Source organism: Lepidochelys kempii, chromosome 2, assembly GCF_965140265.1.
Source record: "Lepidochelys kempii isolate rLepKem1 chromosome 2, rLepKem1.hap2, whole genome shotgun sequence".
In the NCBI taxonomy this organism is placed as follows: Eukaryota; Metazoa; Chordata; order Testudines; family Cheloniidae; genus Lepidochelys; species Lepidochelys kempii.
The window spans coordinates 254,663,791-254,676,580 of NC_133257.1; the positions used below are offsets into that span (position 1 = coordinate 254,663,791).

At 45.7% G+C, this 12,790-nt stretch overlaps 1 protein-coding gene across 8 annotated transcripts in view; it reads right to left on the reverse strand.

Moving 5' to 3' along the window:
• Positions 1–12,790, reverse strand: part of GALNT11 (polypeptide N-acetylgalactosaminyltransferase 11) — a 105,663-nt gene that overhangs the window by 31,216 nt on the left and 61,657 nt on the right. For 7 of the 8 annotated variants that reach the window (XR_012157629.1, XR_012157630.1, XM_073334613.1 and 4 more), the window contains one exon: positions 9,323–9,427. The exons of the other annotated variant lie outside the window; for it this stretch is intronic. Coding sequence is in view for 5 of the 7 variants with exons in the window: in XM_073334613.1 (XP_073190714.1) it covers positions 9,323–9,427 (105 nt within the window). In the remaining 2 variants the exon portion in view is untranslated. The remainder of the gene's footprint in view (positions 1–9,322; positions 9,428–12,790) is intronic. 8 annotated transcript variants of the gene reach the window in all.

The window sequence follows — 12,790 nt, forward strand, 5'->3', positions numbered from 1 at the left end:
CGCCCAGTCCACCAGAACAGTCTTTGCCTGCTAGAGAAAGGCAGTTTCCCTATCTTGCTGGGGGTAAAAGACCCATCAGCTACTCTCACCTGGTTTAGCCCACTCGTTGACGCTGTTTACCAGGGTGTGGCCGCCGTCGCATACGAACAGCTACTTAGAGCCATGGGTGAGAGCTGGGTGTCAGCAGGGACCAAAGTAGATGAACTACTCGCTATGGAGCATGACATATTCCTCCAACAGAGGCACTACTCCTCCCTAATATCCTCCATACACCCCACTTTAACCATTAGGCACTATGCAAAACACCTGCTTTCTCTCGCTCCATTTTCTCCTTTGAAATACGGAATATGCCTTGATAGCACCAGGTTAAGTATTTTCTTTAATGAGGCAGAGACTTCTGAGAACACTAATTCTTTCTGACTGATTGCCCCCAATGGAGTTTATTTGTGGGTCAGTATCAGCTATCTAAATACACTTTATCTTGTGAAAACTAACTCAACAGTTGGAAACTGCAAATATATTCTGTTAGAGACCTGAGATCCTACATAATTGGGGGATTTTTGTTTGGTGGTTTTTTACCTTTAAGTTATCAATTTCTCTTTATTTCAAATCTGCCCCTGGATAAAACAGGAACCGCTTTGGTAACGTACTCACTTGGCTTCTCAGATATGATGCAGTCAGCTCGGAAGAGTGCTACCACTTCTGATACATGTAGTATGAGAGCATAACAATAAGGGGGAGAGTACAAGGAGCTCAGATTCCCTGGTCCGGCTGGAGGAAACACTGATACCCACAGCTTCCCATCATCTGTGGCTAACTAAGTGGGGACTCACAAAGTGTTTTAATCTGAAGTGACAACAGCAGATGCATGCATGGGGAGCTTTCAGGGCTCCCTGCCTTCCCACCAGTAAGTAAAAGAGCACCAGCAGCTGATGGCGGAAGAAGAGCTAAGCATCCTCTGTCAGCCTCACCTACAGCATGGCCTGTTCTTTCACCATATTTCCCCTTTTGGGGGTAAAGGCAGACCCCACTAGCAGCTCTTTCTCCCCTCTGGGAAAAAGGCATTGAATGGCAGTAAGGTTTCATGTAAATTCGCCCTTTTGAAAAGCCGTCTTCTCAAATGCCTGAAATTACAGCTGCTTTTTTCAAATTTCAGACTAAACCCCAGAGCCTCCTTTCCCCCCCCCCTTCATATCCATGAGATTCTCCATACTAATCCATCTAAGTGATGGAATTAATAGGAATGGGGAGCAGCAGGGATATGTCATTGCACAGTTCTGCACAAATGCACTTCCTTGACTGGCTACAGGTTGCCTGAGAGCAGGTACTCCTTTCCAGTGTACTATTTTCTTTCCCTTACTGCATCCCGTCACTACAGGATGATGCAACACTACATCAGCATGTCACGTCAAGCCCTGTGAAATTGGGGAGCTTCCCTCTCCTATTTCGAATTGCTCAAATTATTTTCTAACATTCTTTGATGCTGATTATCAGAGAGAAAACTTAATGGTTAACAGTGTTGCCAACTCTGTTGACTTTATCAGTAGCCTCATGATATTTGGTGTTTTTCTTAAAGCCCCAGTTCCTAGAATCAGGGAATATAGTGAGAATTTCATTCTCCCCCCCACCCCTTTTTTTTTTTTTTTTTTTTAAGTACATTAGTAGCCCTCATGGTTGCAGAGAAAAAGTTGAAAACAAAATACCATGACAGACCCAGGCCGGTTGGGTACAGTAGTCTGGCAGAAGGAAAACACACTGGACGAATAGTTTTCTGTTTCCTGAGTGACCAGGGCAGGGGCTACCCCAGAGCAGTCAGGAAAGTGCTAGAAGCAATTAAGTCAGGCAGACTCTATAAGACACCTGGGACCAATTAAGAACTGATTAGAAGCAATCGAGGGAAACAGGCTAATCAGATCACCTGAAACGAATTTAGAACCAGCTGGGACTAGTTTAAAAGGAAGCCCCTTCAGAGAGGCCAGCTGGTAGGAGCTGGGAGTAAGAAGGTGTGCTGTGGGAAGGTGCGCAATAAAAAAGAGCCAGGAGAACAAGCATGGTCAGGTACCAAGGAGGGTGCTAGGAGGGGCCGTTTGGGGAAATAGCCCAGGAAAGGGCTATAGCTCCAGTAGTATAGGAAAACTATCTGTTGCTGCTGTCAATTAGGGTCCCTGGGCTGGAACCTGGAGAAGAGGGAAGGCCCGGGTTCCCCCTAATTCCCCACACACACACCTCTACACAAATGCTCCCTGAGAAGGAAAACAGGGTTCTACACCAAACCCATTTACTGACCTTTGACGGAAGTGACTCAGTAAGCTGTAACCCTTGCCTCTAGGAAAGGGGAGAGGCTACATTGTGGGTCACACAGGGGTGAAAGTCAGGTGGTACGGGGCAGTACAGCATACCAGTAAAAAGTGGCCTATACCAGCCCATACCGCTGACTTTAAACCGCTGCCACGGCAGTGCTTTAATATCCCCGCCCTTTTGCGCCGCCAGGGGTGGGGGGCGCAAAAGGAGCAGCTACCCCAAGGCTGACTATTTTAAAGGGCCCAAAGCTCCGGCTGCTGGAGCCCCAGACCCTTTAAATTGCTGCCGGAGCCCCGGGCAGCACAGGCAGGCTGGCTGGGGGATGCTGACCCCCCAAGCCCCACCCCTTCCTCCCGAGGCTCTGCCCCTTCTGGGGGGGCCAAAGCCCCCCCACACCAGTAAGAGACACATTTTACTTTCACCCCTGGGGTCACAGCAAACCTCTGAGGCAAACCCTAACCGCCTAGAAGCGCAGGACCCGCCGAGGCAAAGCCGGTGCTCTGCCACAATACATACTCTCTAAGGGCTCAAAGAGCCATACTTTTTAAAAATTCATTATTTTAAGCCAATCTCATGATTTTAATGGCTGACTCAAATTTTAAGTTGATTTTAGGGTTGGCAATACTGAGTTAAACTTTAGCATATTGAAAACTAGCTCACAGGTTCAGATACTGCCAGTATTACCAGTGGTATCATTCGTCCAGCAAAATGGCTGCCATTAGCAAGAGTCTCATAAGAGCCAACTGTAATTTAAAACTTCATTTTCCCACCACATTTCACAGCTAATCTAAGCTGCTTCTTAATTTTTGGAACCTGCTGAACAAAGTGCCTATTGTATTGCTATAAATAGATTTGTATTTGGTATGTATTCCAAGAGCTAATGATTTTTTCTGTGTATACAGTGCTAATGGTAGAAAAAGTTACCTGAAAAATTTCAGGCAGACTGGAAACTAACAAAATCTAAAATTAAATGTTCCTTGTACACACTTGAACAATCTTCTATAATTTATCTGAAATGCACCAGCAAGAGGATCTCTGATAGAAAATAGGCTTAATCATAGAATCATAGAATATCAGGGTTGGAAGGGACCTCAGGAGGTCATCTAGTCCAACCCCCTGCTCAAAGCAGGGCCAATCCCCAACTAAATCATCCCAGCCAGGGCTTTGTCAAGCCTGACCTTAAAAATATCTAAGGAAGGAGATTCCACCACCTCCCTAGGTAACGCATTCCAGTGTTTCACCACCCTCCTAGTGAAAAAGTTTTTCCTAATATCCAACCTAAACCTCCCCCCACTGCAACTTGAGACCATTACTCCTTGTTCTGTCATCTGCTACCACTGAGAACAGTCTAGAGCCATCCTCTTTGGAACCCCCTTTCAGGTAGTTGAAAGCAGCTATCAAATCCCCCCTCATTCTTCTCTTCCGCAGACTAAACAATCCCAGTTCCCTCAGCCTCTCCTCATAACTCATGTGTTCCAGTCCCCTAATCATTTTTGTTGCCCTCCGCTGGACACTTTCCAATTTTTCCACATCCTTCTTGTAGTGTGGGGCCCAAAACTGGACACAGTACTCCAGATGAGGCCACACCGATGTCGAATAGAGAGGAACGATCACGTCCCTCGATCTGCTGGCAATGCCCCTACGTATACGGCCCAAAATGCCATTGGCCTTCTTGGCAACAAGGGCACACTGTTGACTCATATCCAGCTTCTCGTCCACAGTAAACCCTAGGTCCTCTTCTGCAGGACTGCTGCTGAGCCATTTGGTCCCTAGTCTGTTGCAGTGCATGGGATTCTTCCGTCCTAAGTGCAGGACTCTGCACTTGACCTTGTTGAACCTCATCAGATTTCTTTTGGCCCAATCCTCTAATTTGTATAGGGCCCTCTGTATCCTATCCCTACCCCCCAGCGTATCTACCTCTCCTCCCAGTTTAGTGTCATCTGCAAACTTGCCGAGGGTGCAATCCACACCATCCTCCAGATCATTAAGGAAGATATTGAACAAAACCGGCCCCAGGACCGACCCTTGGGGCACTCCACTTGATACCGGCTGCCAACTAGACATAGAGCCATCGATCACTACCCGTTGAGCCTGACAATCTAGCCAACTTTCTATCCACCTTATAGTCCATACTTCTTTAACTTGCTGGCAAGAATACTGAGGGAGACAGCGTCAAAAGCTTTGCTAAAGTCAAGGAACAACACGTCCACTGCTTTCCCCTCATCCACAGAGCCAGTTATCTCATCATAGAAGGCAATTAGATTAGTCTGGTATGACTTGCCCTTGGTGAATCCATGCTGACTGTTCCTGATCACTTTCCTCTCCTTTAAGTGCTTCAGAATTGATTCCTTGAGGACCTGCTCCCATGATTTTTCCAGGGACTGAGGTGAGGCTGACTGGCCTGTAGTTCCCAGGATCCTCCTCCTTCCCTTTTTTAAAGATGGGCACTACATTAGCCTTTTTCCAGTCGTCCGGGACTTCCCCCGATCGCCACGAGTTTTCAAAGATAATGGCCAATGGCTCTGCAATCACACTTAAGAAGTGTTTTAAAGATGTGCTTATTCTTTTTACAGAATTTATTAGAACAAAACAACGTTTCAGGCCTAAAGGGAGGAAATTATATTGTTCTACAATATGTTTGGCTAGCAGAGAACAAAAACATCTCGTAAAGAGATAGCATGGTGTTGGTCAGTTTTCTATTAGAACCGACGGCTGAATTTGCTTCGGGTAAATTAGGTGCATTGTAAAGGAAGCCAGACAGTAGTATTCAAAAGCTGAAGAAAGTTTATACCTCCTGAGAAGGGTAAAATGGGAAAGTTACAATTACTAGTGATTGAATTTCTTAACCACCTCCTCTTTCTTTCTGAATACCATAAGATTATTCAGGGAGAAGGGGTGTAAATAGGCCTTATATTACAGGGGGAGGCAACTGTCTCCCCTCCTCCCCTATGTGGAATTCTAGCAGCTCAATGTTAAGATCATAGGAGGAAGAAGGATGGAGACAGTGCCCAAAGGGTACGTATATTTATTATTCCTGATCAACATCCACATAAAAGATCACGTTTTTCAAATCGTTCACTTCACAGATTATGTAATTTAAAAATGCAGCTTCACAGTTTATCACAGATAACTGTATAGTTTTGTGTAAACTGATTCAGCACTGCATTTGCACAGTCAATCAGTAAGACTGCTAGCTTTTTATAAGATATAAAATAAATCACAAAGCAAAATATTGACTCCAAAACCATTTTCGAATAAATGCATATTTTTGCTACTGACGGTAACAGCATCTTCCCTAAGGAACTCACACTTGCTTTGTTAAAACTACTTGATGAAACAGAGGAGCTACTGAGAAAAAATTATTTATCTGTCACTCTTATTCTCTGAAGATACAAGCTGCAGTAGATCACTCCTCAGAGCTCTAGCATCTCCCCACAAGTCTCACAGGAGTAGCAGGGACCCAAGCTCTAAAGCAGGGGTGGGCAAACTACGGTCCATGGCCAGTGATGAGCTGCCAAAAGCTGAAGAACCGATTCCTTCACTCGCTCCCGGTCTTCAGCAGCACTTTGGCAGCGGGTCGTTTGGTGCCGTCGAAGACCCGGAGTGAAGTGAAGGACCCGCCGCCAAAGTCCCGGAGCAAGTGAAGGACCCGCCGCCAAAGTCCCGGAGCGCTGCCGGGTGAGTAAAAATTAAAAAGGGATTCTCAGGGGAACCTCCCCAGCTGAGAGCTCAGGCGGGCCAGAGTTTGCCCACCCCTTTAACAACCGGTTCACGTGAACCGGTGCAAACTGGTTCCAGCTCACCATTGCCCGTGGCGCCACAGGCCCTGCGCCATTTCCGGAAGCAGCCAGCATCATGTCCCTGCATCCCCTGGAGGAGGGGTGGGCTACGTGTGCTGCCCTCGCCTGTAGGCACCGCCCCCCACAGCTCCCATTGGCCGGGAACAGGGAACCACGGCCAATGGGAGCTTCAGGGGAGGTACCTGCAGACGAGGGAAGCACACTGAGCCCTCAGCTCCCCCCTCCCCCAGGGCCGCAGGGACCTGGTGCCAGCCGCTTCTGGGAGCGGCGCAGGGCCAGGGCAGGCAGGGAGCCCACCTTAGCCCCACTGTGTGCTGCTGCCACCCCAGAGCCGCTCCACATAAGTGGCACCGGGCCAGAGCCCACACCCCAACCCCCTGCCCTGAGCCCCCTTGTACACCCCACACCACTCCTGAGCCCCAACCCTCCCACCCTGAGCACCCTCTGACACCCCTCCAGCCCCCTTGTACACCCTGCATCCCTCCTGTGCCTCAACCCCCGCCCTGAGCCCCTTCCTGCACACCACACCTCCTCCTACACCCCAACCCCCTGCCCCAGCCCTACATTCATGGCCCTGCATGCAATTTCCCCACCCAGATGTGGCCCTCGGGCCAAAAAGTTTGCCCACCCCTGCTCTAAAGCCACTGGTTCCAGTAGGTGGCATCATGCATCAGGCCCCTTAGTGCCTTAAGGCATCAGTACTTTCCTAGACTAACGTAGAAATAACGGCACCAAGTTTTCCAAACTGACTAATGATTGCAGGTGCCTTAATTTTGGGGTGGCCATCTTGAAACCCCTTAGCAGAGCCTGCTTTTCAGAGAACTAGAGTTACGAGGCCCCCCCAGTCACATTATGCTAATGGTGTCGGTCATAAACATAAAGCTAAGGGTAGCATAAAATCCCTCCTTTACCTGTAAAGGGTTAAGAAACTCAGGTAACCTGGTTGGCACCTGACCAAAGGGACCAATGAGAGAAGAAGATAATTTCAAAATCTGTGGGGATAGGGGTTTGCTTTTGTTCTCTTTGTTGTTCGCTCCGGGGTCAGTGAGGAACCAGGACAGGGAAAATACATCTCCCTAAGCCATAGCTGAACTAAGCATCTAATCTTACAGAAATAGTAAGTAATAGCAAGGAAATGCGTTAGATTATCTTTTGTTTCAGTTTGTGAATTTTCCCCTGTGCTAAGAGGGAGGTTTATCCCTGTTTTTTTAACCTTAAAGTTTTGCCCAGAGGGGAAACCCTCTGTGTTTTAGAGTAACAGCCGTGTTAGTCTGTATTCGCAAAAAGAAAAGGAGGACTTGTGGCACCTTAGAGACTAACCAATTTATTAGAGCATAAGCTTTCGTGAGCTACAGCTCACTTCCTCAGATGCATATCGTGGAAACTGCAGCAGGCTTTATATATACACAGAGAATTCTCTGTGTATATATAAAGCCTGCTGCAGTTTCCACGATATGCATCTGAGGAAGTGAGCTGTAGCTCACGAAAGCTTATGCTCTAATAAATTGGTTAGTCTCTAAGGTGCCACAAGTCCTCCTTTTCTTTTTCCTCTGTGTTTTGAATCTGATTGTCCTGCGAGATTATTTTCCATCCTAATTTTACAGAAGTGTTTCTTTTACTTTTCTTTTTAATAAAGTTCTGTGTTCTTTAAGAATCTAATTGGGGTTTTTAGTGTCCCTAAAAACCCAAGGTTGGTCTGTGCTCATCTTGTTTATTCTCAAGCCTTCCCAGGAAAGGGGGTGTACGGCTTGGGGGGATATTACGGGGAAAATAAGGTTCCAAGTGGCCCTCCCTAAATGTCTGTTTGAATCACTTGGTGGTGGCAGCATTTACCTAATCCAAAGTACCAGGAAGAATTTGTGCCTTGGGGAGTTTTTACCCTCAGCTGGTAAAAAATAAGCTTAGGGGGTCTTTCATGCAGGTCCCCACGTCTGTACCCTAAAGTTCAGAGTGGGGAAGGAACCCTGATAGTGCCACACAATGAGAAACCCAGAAAATGAAATACTTGTCTTAATTAAAAACAAACTGAACAGAGACAGAGTGCAAGCGGGACAGTGGACAAAGCAGCAGCTTGTATGTATCGTGAGTCCCCAGAACTAGTTAACAACTGACTGACTGTAGCAGCTCTAAGGGCTTGTCTTCACTACAGGGGTAAATCGACCTAAGTTATGCTACTCCAGCTATGTGACTAATGTAGCTGGAGTCGATGTAGTTTAGGTCAACTTACCCCGGTGTCTTCACTGCACTGCGTCGACAGGAGACGCTCTCCGGTCGACTTCCCTTGATCTTCCACCGGAGTCAACCAGAGAGCGCTCTGCCATCAATTTAGCAGGTCTTCACTAAATCTGCTAAATTGATCCCTGCTACATCGATTGCAGCAGTGTGGATAGTGAAGACCAGCCCTAAGAGTCAAAGGAATGACAGCCTTTCTACAAGGGGTGGCCAAAGTGGAGCCCGTGAGCCATATGCAGTTCACATTAATACAAAGATGCAACCCACAAAGATAACAGCTCCCAGCATCCGATGCTCCATGTTGACCAGAGCAGGCTGCTCCGCGTAAGATTAGGGCCTGGTCTACATTAGAAAATCAGGTCACTTTAATTACGTTGGTCAGGAGTGTGAAAACTCCATACCCCTGAGTGACATTAAGCCAACCTGAGTCCCTGTGTAGACAGCACTAGGTCAGTGGAGATATCTTCCGTCAATCTAGCTTATCGCCTCTCGGGTGTCTACAGGGAAGGGTTTCAGAATAGCAGCTGTGTTAGTCTGTATTCGCAAAAAGAAAAGGAGTACTAGTGGCACCTTAGAGACTAACCAATTTGAGCATAAGCTTTCGTGAGCTACAGCTCACTTCATCAGTTGCATTCAGTGGAAAATATAGTGAGGAGATTTATATACACACAGAACATGAAAAAATGGGTGTTATCATACACACTCTAAGGAGAGTGATCACTTAAGATGAACTATGGAAGGGCTACAGCCGCTGTGCCACTGTAGCGTTTTAAGTGTAGACACACACGTAAGTGCGGCACAGTAGGATTTGCAATCCAAATGGTCAGCACTTGCACACTGAAGATAAAGGTACTTTGCAGCTGGCTCCTTTTAATCAAAATTAGGAGTTGCATTAGGCTCCTTCGCAACAGCACAACATGCTAGCAATTTGGAAAGTCTGGAAAATCTTTACTTGAATTAATGGCAGCAAGCCAACATCGATCACCTACCTGATTTTGATCACTGTAGTCACACTCCCTAACCACAACTAGTCCTCCTTTCTGACTTGGGTGACCCTGGGCAACCAGACATTTGTTGGTTTGAAGGTGATAAAGCTGCGAAAGGAAACGATGACAGCTTAATTTATACCATCATTAAAGGGAAGTAGCAGAAGGAACATTTGGCAAATCTTCTAATAATCCGTATTTCCTAAAACTCATCATATGCTCACAAAGAAATAACTTCTTCCCTTTTCACATATAGGACATTCTGCTTTTTAAATTAATATTTTAGTATAAACACACTTTAAAACAATTTAATTTTATCTTCAAGACCTGACAAGTTTCCTCCTCCCTGCAATTTGGAAGTAGTGTGCACACATGACAGAATTTTGCCTGTTGTGTTTGTGTAATTCAGTTATTCCCTAACAACTTCATCCTTTCTCTGAACAGCAGAGGTCACACATACACTTTCACTCCTAGATATTTATGGGTTTTCTTTCTAGGATTCACAGCAATTACAAACATAAGAATGCTTTGCCCCCACCACGTTCCCTTTTGGATTCACTTAATGCAAGTGACTTTGTGCCACCTGACTTCCAAAAACCTCAGGAACTGACTCTACCTGGTCTCAACTACCTTAATTTTATTAGGCCTCTGGTGGGGATTCAATTTAGAGTGTAAAACTTCCCATGTCTTTCAGATGAGATCCCAGCCCAGTTTTGATGCATTGACTGTAACATGAAGTAGAATAACCTGGAGTTTGGTTTTTTTGGACAGACTGGGATCAGACACTCAATATGTGGCTGCATATTGAAGAAAGCCTACTACTGAGATGAATTATAAAGCTCCTAGTGGCTGCTCAGCTGCTCTCCTGGTGTGGACAAGAGTCTCTCCCACCCAACCCTGAATTCTGCTGATGGTCATTTGGTCAGTGGTCCCATGAAGTAGATCAGCATGCTCAAAGGCTTTTATTCTGGTCTAGAATTATTTGGCTTCAGTATGATCAACAATAGGAAAAAAAGCTGATCCTCATTTTGGAGCTGAATGTAGACGAGCTTTCACAGCCTTGGAACAGTGAGCCATCCTGAAAAATGAGCCAATTTTGCCTTAGATAAATGCATGCAGTTACTTTGGCTTTTGTCTTATTACTAGGCTATTCCTGAAAAATCAGTATTTTCTTATTCTTTAGATTTATAAAACCAAAAGACACTGCTATAAACACTCGAGACACCTCTAATGGATACATAAATCCAGAAAGAAATAGCTACTCTGTAGCATGACACTAAATAATCGGGCAGCACAACAACAAACTAAATTCCATTCTTCTCTGAGCATCACCCCCAGCAATATCTGCTTCTTCAGATGCCCTAAGATGCTATGTCCTGCAGCATAAATAACTGCTACCCCTTTGCTGATTTGCACTATACATCTAAATCAAATAAATTACATATTTTAAACTGAGAGGATTCTAAGGAACATTCTCTATCAAAGACTTTAGGGAAAATTTTGAATGTTAATCACTCACCAGTAGGTCCTTAAATTATGTAACTTACGTGGTTTTAAAATGATGAGTGTGTCTCATCAGTCATGAACCACTAGCGTTTGACAATTTTTATGATACTTCCCCAGCTGGCTAACAAGCACTGCTCCCTTCCAAATTAGTTTTTATATTATAAAAGGTGGGATTTGGAGTAATTTATTCTGAACCCATTGGAGTCTGGCACACTGTGGTGATATTGGATGATCATTCTGTTCCCGGGCCTCTTGAATCAGTTTATGTAATGAATTAGAGCCAAAGCTGACTAACCACCCCACACAATATTGAGCACACTTATCAAACCCCAAAGACTCAATCTGCAGGACATTAATTATATTTGGCAGTACACTGTCCTGTTTATTCAAAGGACATACAAGGCTATCCTCTAAATCGGGGTGGCCAACCTGTGGCTCCGGAGCCACACGCGGCTCTTCAGAAGTTAACATGCGGCTCCTTGTATAGGCACCGACTCCGGGGCTGGAGTTACAGGCGCCAACTTTCCAGTGTGCCGGGGGGTGCTCATTGCTCAACCCCCGGCTCTGCCACAAGCCCTACCCCCACTCCACCTCTTCCCACTCCCTCCCCTGAGCCTGCCATGCCCTCACTTCTCCCCCTCCACCCCCAGAGCCTCCTGCATGCTGTTAGGATATAGATATTCAGGCCTATCTGTAAAGGCCTATACTCTAAGAATTTAGATGTATTCTTATCACTTAGCTAGTTATAGAGGTATAAAAGAAAATCAGAATCACTGTCTGCTGGTGTAAGGGCCTTCTCTTACTGTGACAGTCTGAGGCCCTGTTCTTAGGCTAAAGCCTCTGGCTAAGCAGCAGAGGCAGCCATAAGCTGGGAAGCATATGGTCACATCCTCACATTGCAAACTAGTCACATTGAAATAAGGTGCTATTGGGCTGTTAGGAATACAATCCTGTCCTGATAATGCTTATCGCCTCCAGAGAAAGGGAAGTGCCTAGAAAATATAAAAGGAAACTTAGTTTGATAGCATCCTGTCTGGCAAGAACTCACTTATCAATAGCTGGGATGTGAAACCCTCATTTCTGTGTTGTTCTATCATTGTAGTCTCCATTTCCCTACTGTTTGTCTGCATAATCTCTGTCTGGTTCTGAGATTGTTTCGGTCAGCTGTATAATTAATTTTGCTGGGTGTAAACTAATTAAGGTGATGAGATATAATTGGTTAAATAATCATATTACAATCTGTTAGGATTGGTTAGTTAAATTTCAGTAAAATGATAGGTTAAGGTATAGCTAAGCAGAACTCAACTTTTACTATATAGTCTGCAGTCAATCAGGAATTAAGGGGGGGAATGGGAACAGGGAATGGGGGTGAGGAAACTGGAATCATGTTTTGCTAAGGGGGGCAATGGGAACAGGGACACAGGTAAGGCTCTGTGGTGTCAGAGCTGAGAAGGGGGACGTTAAAGAAGGAAACTGGAATCATGCTCGCTGGAAGTTCACTCCAATAAACATCCAATTGTTTGCACTTTTGGACTTCGGGTATTGTTGCTCTCTGTTCATGCGAGAAGGAGCAAGGAAGTAAGTGGGTGAAGGAATAAGCCCCCTTACACATGCCACGAAACAGCTGATTGGGAGGTATGGGGAGGGAGAGGGAGGCGCTGATTGGCGGGGCTGCCAGTGGGTGTGAAGCACTGGGAACTGGGCGGGGGAAGCTGTTGGGGGCTGCTGACGTATTACTGTGAATCTCTGGCAATGTACAATGGTAAAAGCTGGCTCCTTCTCAGGCTCAGGTTGGCCACTCCTGCTCTAAATTGAAGGGAAGGAGATCCTTGGCTACGGATAAGGCCCCCTCACTTCATTCTGAGATGTTCAAAAGCCTTTAATAACCTCATCCAAAATCAACAGTATTCCTTCAGCTAAGCCTTCATCTGGGAGTAACCAGAAAGCCATTATTATCCTCCAAAG